Source organism: Bidens hawaiensis, unplaced genomic scaffold (genome assembly GCF_021521415.1).
Source record: "Bidens hawaiensis isolate Kalapana, Puna unplaced genomic scaffold, B.hawaiensis_p1.1 tig00012327_1, whole genome shotgun sequence".
Classification (NCBI taxonomy): domain Eukaryota; kingdom Viridiplantae; phylum Streptophyta; class Magnoliopsida; order Asterales; family Asteraceae; genus Bidens; species Bidens hawaiensis.
The window spans coordinates 282,666-306,724 of record NW_027492002.1 but is presented as its reverse complement, the minus strand read 5'-3'; the positions used below and the strand labels follow the sequence as shown (position 1 = coordinate 306,724).

At 33.7% G+C, this 24,059-nt stretch overlaps 4 protein-coding genes and 1 pseudogene across 5 annotated transcripts; all 5 read right to left on the bottom strand.

Annotated features, from left to right (window-relative positions):
* Window positions 1-220: 220 nt before the first annotated feature.
* LOC143540699 (rac-like GTP-binding protein 2) lies at window positions 221-2,825 on the bottom strand. The gene is made up of 8 exons (XM_077033685.1): window positions 2,559-2,825; window positions 1,614-1,701; window positions 1,423-1,532; window positions 928-991; window positions 788-831; window positions 613-678; window positions 403-513; window positions 221-297 (listed from the first exon to the last, which is right to left on the bottom strand). The coding sequence occupies exons 1-8, from the start codon at window positions 2,655-2,657 to the stop codon at window positions 253-255; spliced, it is 627 nt and encodes a 208-aa protein (XP_076889800.1). The 5' UTR covers window positions 2,658-2,825; the 3' UTR covers window positions 221-252.
* A 2,069-nt stretch (window positions 2,826-4,894) lies between these two features.
* LOC143540685 (peroxiredoxin-2C-like) lies at window positions 4,895-6,504 on the bottom strand. Its single transcript, XM_077033677.1, has 3 exons — window positions 6,376-6,504; window positions 5,244-5,323; window positions 4,895-5,166 (listed from the first exon to the last, which is right to left on the bottom strand). The coding sequence occupies exons 1-3, from the start codon at window positions 6,459-6,461 to the stop codon at window positions 4,895-4,897; spliced, it is 438 nt and encodes a 145-aa protein (XP_076889792.1). The 5' UTR covers window positions 6,462-6,504.
* A 2,552-nt stretch (window positions 6,505-9,056) lies between these two features.
* On the bottom strand, window positions 9,057-14,409 carry LOC143540698 (putative E3 ubiquitin-protein ligase LIN-1). The gene is made up of 11 exons (XM_077033683.1): window positions 13,093-14,409; window positions 12,869-13,013; window positions 12,517-12,753; window positions 12,132-12,438; window positions 11,916-12,040; window positions 11,473-11,589; window positions 11,228-11,377; window positions 10,827-10,949; window positions 10,165-10,422; window positions 9,246-9,491; window positions 9,057-9,153 (listed from the first exon to the last, which is right to left on the bottom strand). Exons 1-11 carry the CDS (start codon window positions 14,229-14,231, stop codon window positions 9,136-9,138), a joined length of 2,865 nt encoding a protein of 954 aa, XP_076889798.1. The 5' UTR covers window positions 14,232-14,409; the 3' UTR covers window positions 9,057-9,135.
* Window positions 14,410-14,558: 149 nt separating this feature from the next.
* On the bottom strand, window positions 14,559-16,933 carry LOC143540683 (bark storage protein A-like). The gene is made up of 5 exons (XM_077033676.1): window positions 16,912-16,933; window positions 16,195-16,262; window positions 15,840-15,995; window positions 15,461-15,700; window positions 14,559-15,123 (listed from the first exon to the last, which is right to left on the bottom strand). Exons 1-5 carry the CDS (start codon window positions 16,931-16,933, stop codon window positions 14,782-14,784), a joined length of 828 nt encoding a protein of 275 aa, XP_076889791.1. The 3' UTR covers window positions 14,559-14,781.
* LOC143540721 (polyprotein of EF-Ts, chloroplastic-like) lies at window positions 16,767-23,811 on the bottom strand (annotated as a pseudogene). Its single transcript, XR_013136635.1, has 11 exons — window positions 23,738-23,811; window positions 21,272-22,613; window positions 21,059-21,166; window positions 20,826-20,972; window positions 20,695-20,745; window positions 20,527-20,610; window positions 20,266-20,316; window positions 20,000-20,050; window positions 19,858-19,908; window positions 18,145-18,859; window positions 16,767-17,595 (listed from the first exon to the last, which is right to left on the bottom strand). The product of XR_013136635.1 is annotated as a polyprotein of EF-Ts, chloroplastic-like (transcript).
* Window positions 23,812-24,059: the final 248 nt, after the last annotated feature.

Sequence of the window (24,059 nt, the reverse complement as noted above, 5' to 3'; positions counted from 1 at the left end):
ATGATTAATTTTTTCGGTTTTTATTTTTATATAACTGATCAGTTTCGGTTAAAAACAATTCCAGATATTGTAAAAGATGGTTAGTCAATGATTTACCGAATATTTCCCACATCTAATTATGACTAGCCGAAACGCTAAAAATATTAAACATTTTTTTAATAAATAACACAATTACACATATTAGTAAATCTTAAAAATGAAATCAAACACTTAGAATAATAACTTAGATGTCAAATGCCTTAGATTCATCCATTAATGAACCTTTTCTAAGCAGCACAGCCTCCACAAACAATATCCCTGCAATCAACATATTGTATTCATCAAATGAAACATTAGACGGTGTCGTTTAACATTGCATTTAAAAACCGTTTATGAGATAAGTAGTTTAGATGGTACATACACGAATGAGCATCCATAGCTTCTGCGCCTTTTCATAGTCATCACCGCCTCCTCTTTCATACGTCGTGGTTGTAGCACCGCCTTGATGGCGGCATCAAAAACCGCTTTAACATTCTAAAAAGTAGTTCATCAATACAAAAAGGTAAAAACTTCTTATTTAATGAAAAAAAAAATTGGTTTATAGTGTTTAAAATATATAAACATATATAGTACCTGCTGAGTTTTGGAGCTGCATTCGATATAAGCAGCTGCAGCGATTTGTTTCCTTAAATCCTCCCCCTAAACATAAATAATATCATTAGAGTTCAGTTTGACTTTTATGAGTCAAATCCTTAAAAGTCAAAGAGGTCAACTTGAATTTGAATAAAAAAAATTGATGAATTAGAACCTCTGAATATGTGATAGCATTAGAATCCATATGATTACGAAGATCTGGAAACAAATGGCAAGAAAACATTACGCTTACTTTTCAAGAAACCGAAATTGCTAAAACATGAATAAGAAAATTTAATATATTTTTTTTGTTACCTAATTTTGTCCCCACGAGCACAACGGGAACATTGGGCGCAAATCTCCGAAGCTCAGGCATCCACTATAATAAGAGTAAAATTACATAAAGTTCAATGTCCTCATGTAAATTAATAAGATTAATAATATAAGCATCAATTTGAAAATGATATCTTATTCTTTTTCAAGATTCAAGATTCTTATGATGCAAAATTTGAAATCAGGAAGACCAACTTTACATTTGAATATTATTTCAAATTCATTTTAAAATTTATTATTAAACTATTAGCACTGTTTTCTTTAACTGGACGTCTTACTGGTTCACTGGTCGGATCGTTTTCAAAAGCCAGAAAACCATAAACAATTTGAAACAAAATATGAAAAAAAGTTATCTTTTGGTGTGTATTTGCAATGTTAATAAAACATGAAGTCACTCGTAATAAATGAATCACTAAATGAGATTTTCGAGTTAAAAAAGTATATAAAGTTTAATTTTCATATATTAAAAGAGGGTACCTTCTTGAGGACATTCTCATAGCTTGCTCTACTGATTAAAGAAAAAGCCAACACAAAAATGTCTGCACCTCTGTAACTTAATGGTCTTAGTCTGCTATAATCTTCTTGACCTTAAAAATCAAAACTTTGTTGTCATAAAGAAAGTTAAAAACACAAATAAAGACTGGAAATTTTGGATCTTTAATACATACCAGCAGTATCCCAAAGTCCCAAATTTACAATACTTCCATCCACAGCAACATTGGCAGAGAAATTGTCAAATACAGTTGGAATATAGTCCTGCAATAAACCCAAAAAATGAGTTAAAGAGCCAAAAATATTCAAACTTGAATGCAAGAAACCAAAGTTAGACCAAACAACTTGTGATGTGATCATCAAGAAAATGCAAGTCCAATATGCACAAATAATCAAGAACAATAAAGGGTGTATAAGTCTAATATGCAAGTCAAAAAGCCCAAAAATACAATCTTTAATTCAAAAAACCCAAATTTAGAACAAAACAACAAGCAATCATCAAGGAAATGGAGTTTACAACATTTTATAAGATACCCATAAATAATCAAGAGCAATAAAGGGTGTATAAGTCTAATATGCAAGTGAAAGAGCCCAAACACTACTACTCTTGGATTTTAATTAAAAAATCAAAGAAAAAAAAAACTTTAATGCAAGAAATCCAAAATTAGAACTAACCAACATGCAGATTAACAAAATGGAGTTCTATACATTTTATAAAACACCCATAAATAATTAAGAACAATAAAGGGTGTATAGCCCAAAGATACAACCTTTAATGCAAGAAACCACAAAATTAGAACAAACCAACATGTAATCATCAAGAAAATGGAATTTATTTTCATTTCTAGATATACCCACAAATTATCAAGAACAATAAAAGGTGTATAAGTCTAATATGCTAGTTAAAGATCCCAAAGATACAAACTTTAATACAAGAAACCCCAAAATTAGAACAAAGCAACATGTAATCATCAAGAAAATGGTGTTTATTTACATTTCTTGATATACCCACAAATTATCAAGAACATTTAAGGGTAAAAATTCCATCTTTTTTAGTATTGAGATAAACATAAGATGTATGTATATGTCTTTAGAGAGAAGTTAAAAATAGAGTGACTGACAGTGGGCAACTTGTTACTGGTGTAGCAAATGAGCATACAAGTTTTACCAACAGCTCCATCTCCAACACAGACACATTTTATGAACTTTGAAGCACTCATCTTGACTGATTGAGCTTTTACTTGGTTACAAGAGTGAGTGAGTGAGTGAGTGAGTGAGAGTGTTTATTTATCAGAATTTGAAATGAAATGGTGATTTGAAGAAAAAGGTTAAAACTTTGAGCAGAAAAGACAATGTTGAATGAGTATATTTAATATAGAGGCAAATTGACAGAGTGTATATATATGTAGATAGATATGTCCAGACACACAGAGGCCAGCCTTAATTTGAAGACAAAATCTATACTTTATAAATACATAATATTTTATTAGAGATGTATATGCTATTTTTTATAATATAAATAAATTTATATATCAATGACAGAGAGCCCACCCATGGTTTTAGTCTCAAGTGACAGTCGGCGGTATGGTTTTCTAGAGTAACGTCTAAGTCAAGCCAAATGAAGCTCTTCAAATTAGAGAGTGTGATTGCCTTAACAAACAAGAAAATTGTCGTTCTAAGAAATGTATTCATAATTATACAAACCTTTTACAAGTTTTCATATAGATATTTTTATAAATACAACTTAATTCATCTAAAAAACAAATAAATAAATTGAATAGTGAAACTAAATATAATTTTAAGTCTTTCTTTATATACTATAACCCAAAAGCCACTTAAGGATCCACACGTGTGCTATCGTATCTCTGTCTATGACTGTCTTTACTAGCCTCTCATTAAAGATGGTCTTAATAGATAAGTAAACGCTTTAAACGTCTTATTCTCATATCCTCTCTCTAAGTTTATCACATTCTTCGTCATGGCAATGTAGTGTAATCACCGAGCAGCTTCTACTTATTATTCTTAATTTCCACTCCGATAAATGTGTGATTTCCGTTTTTTATAAATTTTTTTCAAACTTTCATTGGATAGCATTCTATGAATTTATGCTTTTAGATAATAAATAAATGTATAGAATTAACTTGAAATATATTTATATATTAATAATTAAATCAAATGGAAAAGTCATCAAAGTTGAGCCACTTTATTGACTATTTGGGTCATCCCTCATTTTGAAATCAATAAAAGATCCTTTCATTTGAAATGTGTACAGCAGGTTTCTTCTCAAACGGTAACATGACTGTTTGATGATTGATGTGAGTTGCAAACAAATTGAAATATTGCATTATTTAATTAAAATGATTTAATATTTATTTTTGTTAAATTGAAAAACATAAAAGGGTGTTGTTACTTTTTAAGGTGTAGGTTTTGAGAATTAAAGAAACAAAAATTGTTTGTTTAGAGGTAATGGCTTAAGATTGACTGATTTGAGTACAACTGTAAAAAAAAGTGAAGTTTTTTAAAACTCAAGAAAGATGATGAGTTTTGACCTTGACATATTTAGCATCTCTAGCTAAAACTTACATTAAATTAGAATAAAAGACTATCTTTACATAATTTGTTTACTTCAATACAACTTTTAAATACACTAATGGTATTAACCGAATTTTTTTGTTTTACGGTACCGGTACTAAATTTTTTTAAATAGTCTAGCAAGATTGGGAAATTCGGGATCGGTATCGATACTGTACCGATACCGAGCTCATCCATAGTTAATCCCTAGTTAAGTTTCTACGTGTTAAAGACAACATATCATACAAGACTAATTTTTAAACTCAAAACCATTATTAAAACTAAGGAATAAAGTGAATAATTTTAAAAAAAATTAGGACAATTTTAATCTTAACTTGATACGAAGATATTGAATAATTTTTTTAAAAAAACTTATGACCAATTTTTATAATCTTTTTTTTGTTAAAACAACTTATTTATTATTAAACTACTTTTGGAAACTAGATTAAAATGAACAAACCAAAACAAATATTCCACTAGTCTAGTATTATTTTGAAGGCGCTTAAGAGCTACTTACGAGTGGATTAGGCTAGTTAGCAATGGTCTTTGGATATTGGATCACCACCTTATATACAGAATCTACACAATTCTTAGTTTTTTTCGTTCGAATAAAAAATCAAAGTAATAGTTAACTAATCTACGGAGTAACAATCTTCTCTCTAGGTAGTGATCACCTTTGCTACTCCATAGCTTTCATGCTTAAGACATTAATACAATTCAAAAGACCAAAGAAAGAAGAGAACCAAGCTATGTATGAACCATGAAAGAAACAACACAACCATAACAAGAACCATAAAGATATTAACATTATTTTAACTCCCATTTATTTAAACTATCTTTTACCTCATACTCCATAATAACCAAACACACCAAAAGCTTAAACATGTCATAAAAAACAAAGAAACCTACAAACTGCCAATATCTCATCTGCACCAGACACAGTGAACTCACCACATTCCTCAATGTTAGCAGCCACCACCTTCAAGTTATCCACCAACAACGCAAACCGCCTCGTCCTAACCCCGAGCCCTTTCTCAGCCAGGTCAAGCTCCAGCCCCAGTGCACGGGTGTAGGCTGCAGACCCATCGGCTAAAAACTTCACATTTTTGGTCTCCGGGTACGACTTCTTCCACGCCTTCATCACAAACGGGTCGTTCACTGCGTAAAGGACACCGAGTTTTGTTATAAAGATTATTGCTTTAAGTTCTTGATTGAGTTTAGTTTACGAGACTTACAGCTAACCAACAGAAGCTCCTCCACTCCCTTTGATTTAAGTTCTTCAGCTTTCTCAATGAAGCTTGGAACATGCTTCATGCTGTGACAAATATAATAATATTATAAACAAGAATAAGCATTTGCAGTTTAGCTGATTATCAAAACTCGATAACGGATCATTGAATGATCATATGAAATGTATAAAAAAAATACACAAATATACACGAATATCTAAATTTGGAGATTAAATAATCACTACGGGTGCAAATGTGCCAAGATCGGATCGAAATGAGATGAGCTATTCCAAGCTGAGCCCGAGCCTCAAACAAAGCTTGTTTAGTTATCAACCCTGAGTTTGAGCCTTGTATGGGAAGCTTGTTTAGGTTCATCGAGACTTAAAGAGCCTTGTGTATCTTATAAACTTTCACTCTTTTATAAGTGAAAGATTTTCCACAAAATATATAAATTAACTAAAAATAACACAACGAACCGAACCAGGGCTTAAAAACGAGCCAAGCTCAAACTTTAGAAAAAAAACTCGAAATGATTCGAGCTAGGCACATTTACGTCCCTAATTTGATATCAGTGTATAAGATTCATAGCAAATTAGAATAACACAACAAAATGATCACTCACATGAAACCTTATAAATAATCATATGAATTTATATAACAAATAACAAGTATATGAATATTCATATGATCAATCATATAAAAAAAACACAGATCTGAATTTAAGGATTAAATAAGCACTAGGGGTGCCAAAAGCAAACAAGCCGAGCCACTCACAAGCTACTCGAGATCAAATCGATAAAAAGCTCGAAATGAGCCGAGCCCGAAACTCAAACAAAGCCCAAGCTTAGATGGCTTGAAACATCAGTAAAATAACTAAACGAGCTGAACCCGAGCATCAGTAAAAGAGCTTGAAACAAGCCAAGCTCGGCTCGTTTACACCTCTAATTTGATATCAATGTATATGATTCATAACAAATTTGAATAACAAGATATCATAATCACACAAAAACACACACACATTGAATCAACAATCAAAACCCGTAAAACATTTCACACCCATAATTAACCACAACCCACAATGTACCAATACACAAAAACTAACCACGTACGACCCACATCAATTGCAATAATATATTACCTGCAAGTCGGAGTAAAGGCACCGGGAACACCAAAGATCACAACTTTCTTGCCGGCGGCAAGAGAGTGAACGGTGACTTGCTGCATCTGATCATTGTCGTCGAAGTGAGCTAGGGTTCCGTCGGGAATACTAGCAATATAATACGGTGAGTGGTTGTGGTGAGTGTATTTAACTATTTATAGTGTAAGGTGGACCGGACTTGACGGAGTTTGTTAATAAAATTGACAAGAGTTTTGGGTCCGGTTGTGTGTAATAATAATGATTATTATTATTATTCGGTTTAGTAAGTTACTAAAAATATATTTTAGTAACTGAAGAAAGTAAGAATCCTTCTGCCCACGTTACGGAAGTTAATTACTATCTTTTTTTTTTAATAGAAAGAATATTATTATTTATTATTAGTGTACGTGTATCAATAATCAATATCAATATCAAAATGATCCGATTTTAAATATGAGTATATACATATAAAAAAAGATATATTGTTTTAAACTAACAAAATAGCTAGTGACAGTTTTACCTTTTTACACGACTAACAGAAAACGTTTTCGGGTGAAGTTGGAAAAGTCAACATTTTCGTCGAAATCTTTAGGAATATCGTTTTAGTAAAAATCCCAATTATTAAGGTCACCGGAAGGAAATACATTTTCTGCCATAATGCTCTTTTTTCATGTGAAAGCCAAGGTGGTGGTGCTTAGATATTGGTGGTCAACGGTGGTGTTCCAAGTGGCGGTCAACAATGGTGTTCAGGCTGAGTTTTACGGACGAGAATAATTTCCGGAGACTAACGTTTCTTTAGTCGTGGATTGTTGGAATCATACATGTTAAAAAGTGAGACTGTTACCAGATATTTCGTTAGTTGAGACTTTAAGAAGTCTGGAGCTAGATTGCTTTAATCTAATTGAAATGTTTAAAAGAAAACTGCAACAATCAATTTTAGATTCAAATATAAGATTGATATGTCAATAAAACTCGACTTTTAAAGTTTTGAATGAAATAACCCGCACTTTTTGTTACATTCAGTGTATTGGTCCGTTGGTTTGCCTATCAAGTAACATGTTATGTACAAAACATTTACACAATTTGTATGTTTAATCTCTTTACGAGTGGCAAAGTGGGAATTTTAATAATATGGATGGACATATATATTATTGTATGTAGGTGTGTAACGAGCATGACTTGATGATTAATTAATAACCCGTTACAAATCATAAAAAATCGCGTTATTAAAAGTTTCCGTTTATTATCTTTTATTTTTGATTCATATATTTACTTACCATCCATTCAGATATTTAAGACCACAATTCACAATACTTAAACGTAGTTTATTATTGGGTTAGGCTAAATGTATCCCCCCTGGTTGCTTGTCATACCCTCCATCCCTTGGAAAAACCAACTTTCATATTAACCATTTAAATCATATAATTACCAAATTAGCACAAAAGTAAGGATTTAATATTATTTTTTTTACAAGGTGCGTTTTCTTTTTATGATTTTGAGTTTAGGGTTTTGGGTTTCGTTTTAGGGTTTAGGGTTTGGTTTAGGGTTTAGGGTTCGGTTTAGAGTTTAGGGTTTAGGGTTCAGTTTCGGGTTTAGGGTTTAGGGTTTGGTTTCGGGTTTAGAGTTTAGGGTTTCGGGTTTTTGGTTTATTTTGTAAAAGTAAAGTGGTAAAATAAGGATATTATAAATATATATACTATTAAAATTAATATGTATATTAAAAATATTAATATTAAAAAAATAAATTAACATGATAGATTTTAATTTGATATATGTAGTGGAGGTTATCAAATGAAAGTAATGTTGTAGGGACTAATATGTATATAAAAAATGTCAAGAGCTAATTGTAATTTATGTAATAAATTCAGGGGGGGTATATTTAGTAAAAATGGAGTAAGGGGTGGTATGTTTAGCAGCACCATTTATTATTCTAGATAATTTTGTCAACGATCATTATCATTTGAATAGTTTCTATAATCTACAATCTTGTTTCACAATGTTTGTTAGTTTAGAATTTTGATAACTAGGGGTGTTCTTCGGGTTTCAAAGTTTTTATCTTAGACCCGAAACTCAACCCAAATCTATCACGGTTTTTTCAGGTTCGGGTTATTTGGGTTCAGATTTTTTCGGGTTGGGTTAGTTGGATTTCGGGTATCTAAGAACACAAAAAGGAAATAAAAAAAGTAAAGAAAAACTACAATACAAAACTAAAGCAACATATTTTTCTTTACTCGTTACGTAAATAACCAAATAATATATAAATATAGCCAGCTAAACCAACATATTTTATACTATTACATTGTTATTAGCCATAAATAGAAAAGATAAATAAACAATAACATTCAATCAACCATAATTGGTGGAATGGGAACAATTGAAATGTTAGAGTGTTCCGTATAGTCATATACAATGTACATATCTAATAATAATATTATGTTTTTAAACAAATAGTTTATTCGGATTGACCCGAAACCTAAAAATCAGACCCAATAACTTCGGGTTAGCCTTTTCTCGGGTTCATGTTTTTTGGGTCGGGTTAGTATGAGTTCGGGTCCGTGTTTTCTTGGGTTGTGTTTCGGGTAAAAGTGACAACCCTATTGAAAAACTTTTGGAGCAATTTATCAATATACCTTTTATAATACAATTTGATTGAATATTATGAAAATTATGTTTCTAAATATGTGAAACATAACTACATATGTACTAATACTATAATTATTTAACTATATATAATAAGATGATAACAATCTTCAACCTCTTTTAGCTCACTCCCCATACCTACAAATTGACATAATAAACAACTAAATTCAATTAAATCAAATAAAATCATTATAAATATATTTTTTTAAATATAGGTTGAATATATTTACCTGAACTTTACCATCAGATGTACCAATTAACAATAAATCTTCATTGTCATCAAGAGTCATGCACAAAACTTTTGAGTTTGTACCAATTTGTAGTGTTTCTTTCTTCACTAGTTTGTTTCTACACCACACTTCTACCGTCCCTGTTTTACAACCGAAGTAAATAAACTCCGAACTAACTGCCATTGTGCGTACTTCGCTTGTTAACGAGATAGACAGGACCAAGTCATAAGTTGTGGCGTCCCAAATCTTTAAGAAAACAAAAACAAATATATTATGTCAAAAAACAATAATAAAAAAATAATATTTTATAAATAATTTAGTTTTGTTAATTACATGTTTCTAGTAAATTGTTAAAATTGAACCATTTATAGTCCAAACGGGCTAAACCAACCGACTTGCCTCGTTTCAGCCCGCCAATAACTGTTTTTAGCACTATATTGTTAGCCAGTCACTAAGGGCGTGCATTAGCAACGTTCGGTTTAGTCTCAAACCGAACAAAAGATGAAGTATCGGTTATCTGTTTCGGATTTAGATTTTTTTTTCGTATGGATTCAGTACTGTTATGGGTCACTTTTTGGTTTTATGTATGGGCTTGAAATGCTTGGTCTTGAAAATATTTGCTTTAAAATAATGAATTTGTGTCTATTCTTTTTTGATTTACTTTTTTTTAAACCATTTATTAATGAATTTGAGAATGAAACTTTTGGCCCAATATAATGAATTTGGGTCATAAATTATTTCGGGCCCGACACTTTTGGCCTGAAATAATGGTTAGATGCGCGAGTGAGTTATAACAGAAACCGAACCATAATTTTTTATTTTTAAAGAAAATAAAACCGAACCGTCAATTAGTAGTTTTATTAAGTTATCTTGGTTTGTTTTGGTCGGGTTTTTTTTTTCGGTGTATGAAGGAAAAGACCTTGAATGCAGTTCCATCTAAGGAAGAACATGCAGCATATATCAACTCATCATGAACCTGCAACACATTCACTCGATTCGCCTTAGCCAAAATCTTTCTTGAACTACTTTGAACAGTCACCAATGTCCCACTCGCTAAATCGATATCTTGAATGCTATTATCCAGACACCCTGAATACAACCTTCCATTAACAAGTGCCAAACACTTGACAACTTTGCTTGGATTCAATAGTTTTGATTCTCCGCTCCACGAGTTTACCTGATACAAAGTTAGGTTCAGGGGTGTGCACGAAATCGAAAAAAACAGGATAGAATTAAAACCGATGGTTTGATTTTATGTTTTTTATTTTTGTAAAAAGTGAACTTATGGTTAGGATTTGGGTTAGCGTGTAATAAAAACTGAAAAAACTAAACCGAACCAATTTTATTGATTTTTATTTCAAGTAATTTATAAGAGTTTAATAAAATGTAACTTAATGATTTTTAATCCAAATGTATAATATAGGCCCAAATTCATTATCATGGGCCATTTAGGCCCATAATTTTAAAGTTCAAATGATAAAAGTAACAATTAAACCGACCCAAATAGAACACATAAACATGTTCAGTTTTAGCTCAAAACCGACCCAAACCAAACCGTGCACTTCGGTTTTTGAATTCTACCTTGATTCCCGCGCCTTGCGGAATAAAGCACGCGATGCTGTTTGCGACTTGCAAATTGTTAACATGTTCTTTCACATCGTACACTTTTTCGCAATGAACATCTTCCTTATTAATCGACCACACCTGGTTCATCAGACAGACAAATGACATCTAATCCCAGTGTTTCAAACAGCCGTCCGTATAGAGGTCAGACGGTCGTTTTGACCAAAAGTTTTCAAAGTTTGACCGTTTATGGTCAAAAGAACTGTTCTAATATTATCCAAACAGTCGTTCTGACAAATAATTTTCAAAGTGTAATGATCAAAACAACCGTCCGCATATTGTTGCCGTTCTGACCTATAATTTTGAAAGTTTGACTTTTTTGGTCAAAACCGCCCTCTGAGAGTTTTCTTAGTTCTTACCCTAATTGTTTTATCGTGTGATCCGCTATATAATGTACTTCCTGACTGTTGAACTGTTAAGCTAGTGACTGCTTTTGTATGTTCTCGAATCTCATGCGTAAGACGAAGAACACTATCTTTACCTTTACCTGTATTTTTACCGGTCCAGATCTTCGTTGTTTTGTTGAGAATTTAAAGAAAGATGATAACTTTTTATTAGTTCTAACCGATTATGATATTTCATCTTTTGAATGAATTTTTTTTACCTTTATCGTACCATCCGAATGGCCCGTAAAGATCTTGTTTTTGTGGCATACTATTGATAGAACAACTCCATTTATGCTGCAATCTTCTTGAGCTATTTCTTTATGATTCCATAGTTCCTGATGCCATAAATAACAGATTGTTATTGTCGAGCTAATTCTTTACGACTCGTTTAATCCATTTATCTAAACGTGCCAAACGTGTTGGCGGGCCAACCTGTTTAACTAAACAGGCTCAACACGTTGGTTGTAAAAAAATGGGTTAAACGGGCTCAACAGGTCAACCTGAACACGACCCGTCTAAAATTATATAGGTCCGAACACGATCTGTGTTTTAAACTGGTTAGATATATTATCCGAAAACCTGATTATTTTCGAGTCCTGTAAAAAATCGCAGCACGACATGCAACAATATGTGTTTTTCGAGGGTGTTCGGGACTGCTTACAATGCTAGATTCACTCCCTTCTGAAAAAACTTTAAGCATTTCAAATGCAACCGTAGATGATTTCTTGAATTCTCTCAAGCCCTTGCTAATATCCTTCTTGTATATTATAATATCACGTATCCCGTCTGAAAACCTCAAAAGTAACACAAAATATTTTCATGAGTTTTAACTTTTAATAATCATAAGTATGAATGTTATTTTTAAATGGACGCTAACCAGGATCATGTATGAAGCTACTAAGTGCAAGCATTGAAATAGTTTTATCTTCTGCATCTTTTGCGGACTTAAAGATTGTCACGAACCGTTTAAGCAAACAAGTTCTTGCTATTTCTTGAACCCCTATATCAGGAAGATGTGTCAGCATGTCTAGAAGCCATGCTGCAGAAACAAAGCACCCAAAACATATTTCCGCGTGTCTACTCTTTAATCCTTCGGCTAACGCCTCAAAAATAAGTCCGACTTCATGGTTCACCAACACAAAGGCCATCTTTTTTTCCCATTCTTGTGCAGCTTTCTCCTCTTCCTAAAGTAAAATGTCACATATAAATATATAATAAAATAAATTGTTCAAGATTAAAAAACTATAAAAAAAACTACAAACCATAGTTTCTTGATCATCTCTGGACCGCATTGTAGATCTATAATTCTTATCAGTTCCAGCCCGTTTCAGAAGAAATTTCCGAATAAGTGGCTTCCCAGAATACGAAAACCGCCCTTGGAGAGTCAAAAGCGTGTCAGCAGCCGCAAGTTGACCAGTGGGCGAGTCAACATTCTTGAGACATGATATTAGATTATCTATAGCTTCTTCTCTGTAAATACTCATCTTTCTTGGTTCCACCTGCAATGGAATATGCAGTAAGCTCTATTATTATTATTATTATTATTATTATTATTATTATTATTATTATTATTTACATGCTTTAAGCATTTATATATACGGTCAAGAGTCAAACCAGAAGATCAAGCTGCAGAAGGAGACCAGCAATGATCGGTGACTGATCGATGTGAGCGGTTTGAAGATGCACGAGTAACGTGTGCGTAATACTATAAGTACCTTCATCTTTTATGATATGCAAGATTTGGTTATTGAATGTTCTCCTAGTTAAACAAGAACAAAATCCCAAATCATCATAACATATATGTTATAAATTAACTGTAATGAAACTGAAAGAGATACCTGTTTAGTTTAACTAACTCGGAAAGAAACTGTACGATTTCAAACCGTTCTTGATCATTGACTTCAAGAAAGCACTCTAAAACCGGACCAAGTTCGGCTTTGTCAGCAATAATGTTTCTACACTTTCCATCTCGTTGTATACATCTCAAAAGTATTTTCATGGCTGCAACTCTTTCTTCTGCATATTCTAACTCCAAACACTTAATAATGGATTCGATAGCCTTTGAAGAAATAATACTTTTAATAACTTCTAAAACCGCACCACTATCATCCTCAGTTTCAATAACTTGTGCCAATAATATCACAGAAGCTGCTTTCGGACTCATACACATTTTCACAAACTCGTCTTCGCGTTTCTGGACAACGGATAGCAGCTTATTCGCGATATCCGTTTGTACGAACGTGGAAATCGAATGCCTCAAAAGGTATATCAACACAACGGCTTCAACCAAACCGTTGTTGAATAATGAGATTATGCATTCCACATCAGAATAAACGCGTGTTAGCGTCGAAACCACGTCATTATCTCTTGAACCCACCTCACAAAGGATAAAAACCGTTGCTTTCAACACTCGGGTGTCAACCGAATTGAACAAAATCTCCACAAATCCATTGACAACAGGCTGTTTCGACAGCAAGCTTTGTATCTCATTCTCACCTTCCGTTTTCGCTTCTTGCCAGAATCTTTCAATCTTGAGAACCGCCAATTCTGCCTTTTTCAAAACTTGTGAAGTACAAAGATCTGTTATCACAAGTCTAAGTTCATTAATGTTTCCCTCAAACGTTGCTCGGTTAACGACAATATTGGGAGAATAATCATAAACCGGTTGTGGGACATGAACATAATCGGTTTCTTGATATTCAAACTGATCATTGCATGGTGTCAATTCTTTCCAGCTAGCAATCAGTCTTTTGAGAACATAATTAGTTTTAGGAAGCTGAATATTGTGAAGCTTCTGGTGTGTGATCGGGCACGTGCAGTTTCCTCTATCGATCCATTCTTGAATCGCTTTTCGTTCATAAGTTTGACCCGTTTCAAGAGTAACTGGATCATTGAATATAAGTGATGTTATTGGACATACAAAATCTTTAGGTGGTGTATGCTTTCCATTACTAGACTGACTCTCAATATCTTCCATGAAAGAATCAAAAGCATTAAACTTTACAAACAAAAATGAATTTTTTTGTTTCAAGAATTTATATTCAGTATGTAAACTATAAGTCCAACAATGCCATTGTAGATGTTTTGTTGTGTTTAGATACAAGACAAGATTTTTGCTTAGGAAAATCAGTTGGACAATGATGAAAAGATTATGTTTTTCTTGTGATTGTCAATTAGGACATATTTTCGGCCTTCGAATCTAAGGATTAAAGTCCAGCAAGAAAATGTTTCTTATAGATGGTACGAATTAGAATTGTTATCCGATAAATTTCGATTTCTTTGAGGATTTTTTTAAAAAGATTGAAACTTTTACATAAGTTAGGATTAGGGAAAGACTAATCAAGTGTTCTTGAATTTGTCCTAATGAAATAAAAGACAAAAACTAAATGTATTATTACAAAGGAAAGATATAAGTAAAAACCAAAAACCATTATTCTAATGTTTTTATACAAACAAACAACAATGAGTGTTACAAAACAAGATAGTTGTACACTTGTACAATGACTCATTTAATAATTATAAACACATTATGAAGGCAATAGTTGCACAAATTTAATCAATGTAGCAACTGCATTTTGGGCTGCTAAAGATGCAAAATTTGAAGCTTCATTAGAAACTGAAGAACCTCCACCAGCTAAATCAGAAAGAGCTCTAATTATAAGAAATGGAACATTTTGTTGATAGCAAATTAAAGCAACAGCAGCACTCTCCATATCAACTGGTGTCACATTAAATTTGGAATTTAAAAATGTTCTATAAGCCTTATTATCTATAAACATATTTGCACTCACACCCCTCTCAACTCTTGCCACTTTAGGTGCCGTTGGTAAACAAGTTGTTGCATTTATACATTCCTCCAACTTCAAACCCTACATTATCAAAAAAATTACGATTTACATCCTTTCGTTTTCGTTATAAGAAGGCATAGGTTACTCCCACACCACATAAGTTATTTGAACACCATGCGCGCCTATAAGAGTGTCTCAGGGCTATACGAACCGTATAAGTGCAAAATTTTGTCATTGGTATAGCCGTATAGACTGAAAAAGTTGTCATCACGTTCCCACCGTACAGTAGTTAGTCATGTGAGAGATATACGACTCGTATAGCCCCTATACGAGCCGTATAGAGTTATTAACACACCAGGGAGTGATGTTTGAATATAAGGACTCTAAGAATCACTTATATATGAACAAAAACAAGTACCTCGAGTTTCTTGAAAAGTGTGAAGTAGTGATTGTCAACGGGCACCCAAAATACATGTTGGCTGGTTTCCGGGGTTGTGGTGATTGGGAATACTTCTTCGGGTTGATACCAAACATTATTTAAAAGGTTGTCTGTGGTTGTGTCGTTATTGTAGTCCAAGAACTTTAGGTAACCGATGTCTCTTGTGTAGTCGTCATTGGATTCTAGAGGTAACTCACTTTCAGGCCCTCGTCCATATCTCTATAATGACAAAAAGTTACCATTATAGGACAAGTAAGTTATTATCTAATTCAATATTCTACGCATTCGTCCCGTTTATAATCATTTTTGTTGCCTTAGTTATTGTTTTATTGTATGCTACAAAAAATATATATGATACCTGCCATGACCACAAGCATGTATGAGCCCAAAATTTCGGGATTACCACATCACCTATTTCAAGTTCGCTATTTGCATTTCCGGCTATACCAAAATGTAGAACTCCTTTCACGTTGAACAAACTCAACAACAATTGTGTCGTAATACCCGCATTTAGCTACACAAACAAATAATTAAGATGTTACTATATACAGGTTTCTTAAAAGTAAAAGGAAATATCTTATAAAATACTAACCAACTTTCACTTTCAAAAGTATAAAAGTAAAATAATAAAAGAAAAGCAATTTATCATTTGTGATGTAAGAATATGGATAAATACAACTAACAATAATCTTTGTTACATTTTGGTCACATACCATGCTTAATCTGGTCATAACGAGAATGGCCCTTTGATTTTCAAGAGTTCCTATACGAAACCTTTTTCCTGTTGTAAAAAAAAAATTGTATTAGGTTACATAATTTCGACAATACTCGTAAGGCCATATGCATTAAGAAAAGAAAGACGTATGTTCTAATTCGACTATATTTTTTAGAAACTAGTTTTCTTTTTTCTTATTTTTTATTAGGTAACTATAATATTCAGCTTATCAGCTACGAATGTATTCGTAGTTCCTCTATGAAGAAAGCATTAATTATCGATAGTAATTATAATACACATGCTACTAGAGGATCATCTAGTGACTGGCAACAACGACACGAGTGTAAGAACAACGATGGACGTCATTGACGAATTACCAACAACATATTCGTTGACGGTTGACCAAAATAGGCATTTTCATATAAGAACTATATCAAGGGGAGATTTGTCAAATGAACCCATGTAAAGTTTTAAGTTGTCTCAACTTACATTATTATTATTATTAGGGTCATATAAACGTGTTAAAGTGGCATATACACATTATATAAAAAAAACACTTGGAAAATGTCATAACTCATAACCATGTACTCAAAAGTCTATATATCAATATAACATGATTCAATTATAAATTATTAACCAAAGTACAATAACTAGAATACATTTAAAACAACAATTCAAGAAAACCAAAAATCCGTTACAAAAATGCAAAACAAACCATCTCTGTGTTCCTCAACCATCCTTCTAAACAAACTCACTTCAAGACTCGGTCTCGGGTGCGGTTTCGGGTTCTTCCGTTGACTCACCGAGTGTAAACCGAACGAACCTTCTAACCTTAATATTCTCACCAATGGCTGCAACTGTCTGCTTCACGAAATCCTTCACGAGCACCGAATCATCCTTAAGAAAAGGTTGTTCAAGAAGCGCCAGCTCACCTAACCGTTTCGACACATGCCCGTCAACAATCTTTCCCCTGATACTCTCGGGTTTCGACAAAATATCTTCACGTTGCATCTCGATGTCTTTTTCTTTGTTCACGATGCTCTCGGGGATGTCTTCGATCGAGACGTACTCGACTTTCGGGCATGCAACGACTTGCATTGCTAAGTCGTCGACTAACTCTTTGAATTTTTCACTTCGGCCCACGAAGTCAGTTTCACAGTTGACTTCGATTAGGACTCCGATACGGGAGTCGTGAATGTATGACCCGATTCTGCCTTCGGCTGCTAAACGGGCTGATTTCTTGTCGGCGGTTGACAGGCCCTTTTTCCTTAAATATTCTTGAGCTTTCTCGATGTCACCACCGGTTTCAGATAGCGCCTTTTTGCAGTCCATCATTCCCGCACCGGTTTCTTCACGCAGTTGCTTTACTAATGCTGCTGAAACTGCTGCTTTCGGTGCCCTAAAAAAAATAAAAATAAAAAATAAAAATAAACTCAATTCAAGATTAAGGACACATCAACCGGTTGTTAAGACGGTCTACGCACAAAACCGACTAGATACTTGGATTGTTTGACCAACAAGTCAAAATATATGAATTTTGGAATTATTAATCAAAGTGTATCTTTATTGCATAAATGCTACTAAATTATTAAAAAAATAATCTTTATTGACATGTTACATCTAGCAATTGATTCATAAACGGGTCAAGAAGAAACGGGCCAAAAGTGTAAAATCAAAACATTAGCAAGAAAGAAACGGGTCAAGCAAGTCGAAAGTCTTTAATGTGTAAAAACTCCTACATCGTTAAAAAGATTATATTTTTAGAATATGACAACACCAATAATTTATAAAAATATAATTCTTTTTGGACAAAATGTTTTCCGGGTCAACCCAACCCCGTTTGACTAAATCCGATTGTACCAAAAAATTACTTATTTTGACCCAGACCCATACTCGACCCATGTGTTTCAATCTGAACCACTTTTGACCACAGGAACAGTCAACTTACTCGTCAACAGTTTTAACCGCTTCGGTTGCTGCAGGATGCGGTTCAGTTGTCGGTGCAGACACCTTCTTAGCAGTAGTTTGTGCAGCAACTTCAGCAGCAAAATCTTGTGATTTCTTTTCAAGCCCTTCACCGAGGTTAAACCGAACAAACCGTTTGACTTTAATATTCTCCCCAATCGTCACAATCGTTGACTTCACAAAATCTTTGACCACAACCTTATCATTCTTAATATACGCCTGTTCAAGCAACGCCAGCTCATCAAGCCTCTTCTTGATCCTCCCTTCAACAATCTTTGACCTAAACTGCTCGGGTTTTGACAAAAGGTCTTCTTTTTGCATCTCGATTTCTTTCTCTTTTTCAATTATTTCTTTCGGTACGTCTTCGGGTGCTAAATATTGAACTTGAGGACACGCAGCCACTTGCATTGCTAAATCGTTGACTAATTCTTTGAAAATGTCTCCACGTGACACGAAGTCGGTCTCGCAGTTGACTTCTATTAAGACCCCGATTCGGCTGTCGTGGATGTAGGACCCGATTCAGCCCTCGGCTGTGGCCCGACTCGCTTTTTTGTCAGCACTTGCTAAACCTTTCTTTCTGAGGTATTCTTGTGCTTTGACTATATCGCCCCCGGTTTCGGCTAGGGCTTTCTTGCAGTCCATCATACCCGCACCGGTTTCTTCACGCAGTTGCTTCACTAGAGCTGGAGATATTGTTGCTGCCATAGTTACCAAAAAAGTTAGTTATAAAACATGGTATTTACCACAAAAAAAGGTTATAAATTATGATTACTAAAAACAATTGGTTATAAAATATAATTACCAAAAAAATTGGTTATATAACATAATCACCAAAAAAATGTTTATATAAATGTAATAAAACATCCAAAGGCTCAACCATAGGGTAAAGTTAAAACTTAAAATACAAAGGGAGACAAAAATGAGAAGTGTGAGAAGGATTTGTGACCACACAAAAACCCCTTAAAAATAATAATAATAAAATCATAACTCAATATATAAATAAAAAACGAAAAAATTTAAAAAACTAAAATGTTTCCGCCATCATTCCCGTTCAAAAAAATAATAAATAAATAAATAAATAAATAAAATATAGACGAAAAGACACAATGCCGAGATCAAAGACACAATCACGAAAATGAACAAATGACACAATTATAACTAAAAAAAGACACAACAAATCGCAAAATATAACACAATGTCGAACAAAATATAGCACAATGTTGAGTAATATAACACAATATAAAGAAAAAAAAACACTATGTCAAGGAAAAAAGACACAATCAATGAAGAAAATAAACTCAAAACACAATGATAAGCAAAAAGACACAATGATCTTTTCACTCACCATTGTGTCTTTTTTTTTTGAGAACGAGAAGACGGTGGAAACATTTTTGTGTTTCTACTTTTTTTCGTTTTTTTTTTTAATTTTGAATTATGATTTTTTATTAATTTTTTTAATTTTTTTGTGAGGGGTTTTTTTTTGTGTGGCTACAAATCATTCTCATCCTTGTTCCCCTTTGTAGAATAACTTGACCCCTCAACCATATGCAGTTATATTTATATTGAACGAAAGGATCCAATTACAACAGAGAGGCAGGTAAGCGGGCAACAAGCTGCGCCGCCACCCCCTTTTGAATGGCAAACATGATCCTACATGATACAAAAAATAGCAAATAAAAAGATATAATTTATAAACCTTTAGCAGTAGCTTCTGTGGGAGCAGCTACTTCAACTTTTTCTTCCTCAACTGAAATTTATAAAAAAATAAAAAAACCGGTTATATAACAGTAACAAAGCATGATACAAAAAATGGTAAATGATAAATTATAATAATAAACCTTTAGCAGCGGCTTCTGCAGGGGCAGTTACTTCAACTTTTTCTTCCTCAACTGAAATTTCAAAAAATAGGTTATATAACCGTAATAGAACATTACGAAAAAAATAGATAATAAATTACAATAACAAACCTTTGGCAGCGGCTTCTGCAGGGGCAGCTGCTTCAACTTTTTCTTCCCCAACTGAAGTTTCAAAAAATCAGTTATATAACCGTAATAAACATTACGAAAAATAGTAAATAATACATTATAATAGTATAGTAGTAAACCTTCAGTATTGGCTTCTGCGGATGCAGCTACTTCAACCTTTTCTTCCTCAACTAAAATTTCAAATAATCAATTATATGTAATAAAACATGATACAAGAACTAGTAAATAATAATTCATAATAGTAAACTTTCAGCAGTCGCTTCTGTGGGAGCGGATACTTCAACTTTTTCTTCCTCAACTGTAATTTCAAATAATCAGTTACATAACTGTAATGAAACATGTTACAAAAAACTAGTAAAAAATAAATTATAATAGTAAACCTTCGCTAGTGGCTTCTGTGGGAGCGGCTACTTCAACCTTTTCGTCTTCTGTTGGAGCGGCGGCTTCGACTTTTTCTTCCTCAACTGTAATTTCAAATAATCAGTTATATAACTGTAATGAAACATGTTACAAAAAACTCTAGTAAATAATAAATTATATTAGTAAACCTTCGGCAGTGGCTTCTGTGGTAGCAGCTACTTCAACTTTTTCTTCCTCAACTGAATATTCAGAAAATAGATTATATAACTGTCATAAATAATAAAAGAAGAAATGTAAATTATAATTTATTGTTATAAACCTTCAGCGGTTGCTTCTGCCGTGGCAGCTACTTCAACTTTTTCGTCCTCAACGGGAACTTCAGCATCCGCTTGAACATTTGTTTCGGCTTCTTCAATTTTATTCTCTATGACTTCATCAACTGATGTGGCAGGCGGGATTTCAGCATCTACTAGCAACAACACACAAAAAATAATTAAAAGGAAGTAATAACAATTTAAAAACCATAAATAGTCAAAGAGTAATAATGCAAACCTTCGGTCACGTTTTCCTCAATCACAGGCGCATCTTGGTCGGTTGAGCTCGTGACGGTATTTGTCTCCTCGGGTATATCTACTTTCTCCTCAACAGGCTCCACCTTATCTGTCAAAAAGATATAAAAGTATATATTATTAACAGCACTGTTAAAGGGCAAAAATTTAATAATTCAAACCTTCGGTTGTGTTTCGAGGGTAGGTACTTGTTCACTTGAGCTAGTTGTTTCCTCGGGTATATCTACTTGCTCGTCACTAGAAACAACTTCATCTTTGACTTCTTCATCAGAAACAGCTTTGACCTTTTCATCATCTTCTATTTCGGGAGCGACAGCGTCAACTTTTTCCTCTTCGGGTTCCGCAGTTTCGGTTTCTTTAACTGACGGTTGGGTATCGGTTTCACTAGAAGCTTTCTCCCTCTCGTCTAAAAACGAAGCAATATCTTTATTTCTACGGAAAGCTACAAGAAACGGGTTTGTAGCAGTAAAAACCTTTCCTTGAAGCTTCGAGTCTAACTCTTTATTATTATTGTCCCCCTTCATGGTCAACGTGACTTGACCTCTTGCGATTCTCAAGACCCGAACTTTGACTTCTTGACCGAATTCAAGCGATGACCCGTCACCCATTATACTTCCAAACCCTTCATCGGCTTCTTCAGAAGCCGGTAAAAACCCTTCCTCACCTTCCGGAAGGTTTATAAAAGCACCCGAACGTGTAAGATTCTTTACCGTTCCCTCAAGTTCTTGACCCTTCACAAATTTCGTACTTTTTCTCCCCGCGTCTCGGTCCCTCCTCTGGTCTGACTTTTGACCTGTTTTTCTTGGAGGTCTAGGCGTCTCGGCGCCAGCGGCAGGCTCATTTTCACGCATGGTCAACGCGATCCGGCCCGTTTCGATATTTGCCTCCACTAACTTCACCTTCACTTCTTGACCAACCGAGACAACATTTGCAACATCCTTAACAAAATTGTCACTTAACCGTGAAACGTGAACCAGCCCGTCGGTAAAAGCTCCAAAGTCAACAAAAGCTCCAAACGGTTGGATCGATCTCACTTTACCCGTGAAAGCTGCACCCGGGACCAATTCTTCATTTTTCACAGGCGGCATTTCACTTTTCCTAGCAGGCCTTGACCGTTGCTTTGACTTATCAACGGTTGATGTGGGTTCTGATGTTTGACCAGAATCTTCACCCGAAACGGGATCTGACTGGTCAGCTTGTTCCGTGGTCACGTCCACATCCACACCAGTGGCTGATGCCACTCCAAATCTCTTTTTATGGTAGGACCCGAATGTTCTGACACGAGGAAATAATCTAAGAGATGTTGACAGGGGTAATAAACAATCTTGACCGTGTACGGTTCTACGGGTCGATCTTTTTACATTACAGCATTTTATCGAACCGTTTTTAGTCTTTATTGTATCGAAAGTACACCCGGGGATAAGAGAAATACTGCTTGTTGATGAGGGTATTACGGGTGTCATCTTGTTATTCAAATATGGATAGAGTCAGTTACAGGTCGGTTAGTAACTACGCTAATTCTTCATCAGCTTCTTCACCTGTGAAGCAAACACAACATATTTTGTTGCTAATAAGTTACTGATGACATAATCAAGTAAAATGCATTGTTCCAAACAAAAAAAAATGGATCTTTTTAAAAAAAATAATTTGATTACTTATGAAACTGAACTGGCTCCTTTTATAAAAATAACCTAAATACCAATTTAATACAAAAATTTATCCAGATCGAATTCTTTGTATAACACGTATGTCCAATTTGCAACACAACTTATCTCATATCTAACCTATGCAGTCGATATCGCTGGTGATATATGGTTATCGGTCCCTTGGTAAAATATCGGTCAGAATATCAGTCCGATAATATCGGCAATATTGACCGATATTGGACCAATATATCACCAATATTCCCGATATCAGTGCTTTTAAGTCATAATTATCAACTTTTAGTGTTCGATGTTAGTGTTTTAAGTCTTAACCAGTTCCTACTTGCTACTCGTTAGTGTTTTGCAAGTTGCAAAATGTTAATTTGTTAACGGTAGAAGAGCATAGTGAATTATTAGTGTTAAATTGCTATATATATGAATTTCACATGATATTAAAAATACCGATATCGATATCCCACCATGACTTGACCGATATCCGATATTTTTCCGCATTATAACTGCTTGATACCTAACATTATCTTCAATATCCTAAAGATATTGTTAATGGAACCAAGTGTTGGATTCAAAGATAAAAACTTAATTTTTCTTATAAAATATCACATTCAAATGGGTTTAAACCCAAGTTCACAAATATCATCAAGAATCCAAGAATTTTACAAAACCCACAAAAAGTTACCAACTTTTCATCAAAATGAGCTTGTGGACTAACTGTATTAATAAACAGCATTCAAAATTAAATTAAATTAAATTAAAACCCAATTTCACAGTTAATTATTAATTAAAAGTTACATATGCCTTTAATTAGTGGAAATTAAACCAACCCCAGTTGGGTAATACAAACACCAAACAGAATTGACTTCAATTCATTATCAAGAAACTATAAAGAACCGAAAGAACAATAAAAAGTAGGCAAATTTAGACTGACCCAGTACTTGAATACAATTGTTTTAAGCATATAATCTATGAATTAGAGATACCCAGATGGAAATTGAAGTTACCTATGAATTAGAGATAAGCTGGGTGGAAGTTGATGATATGTTTATTATTATTATTATTATGTAATGTTTGTCTTGGTGAATGTCTTGTGTTCTGATAATGGAATGAAAGGTGGGTCTTTAAACCCTTATCATCTACATATTTTTTTTCATATTTTTGTGTAATTTTGTTTTGTTTTATTATTTTTCCTTTTTTTAAGCAGTGAAAAACATGGAGTAACTATAAAATTTTGGAAATGTATGGGAAAATTTTACACCTTTTGTTGTAATTTTAAACTAGTATTTTACCTGGTGTTGGTAAAACTCGGGTGGTGACAAAACTCAA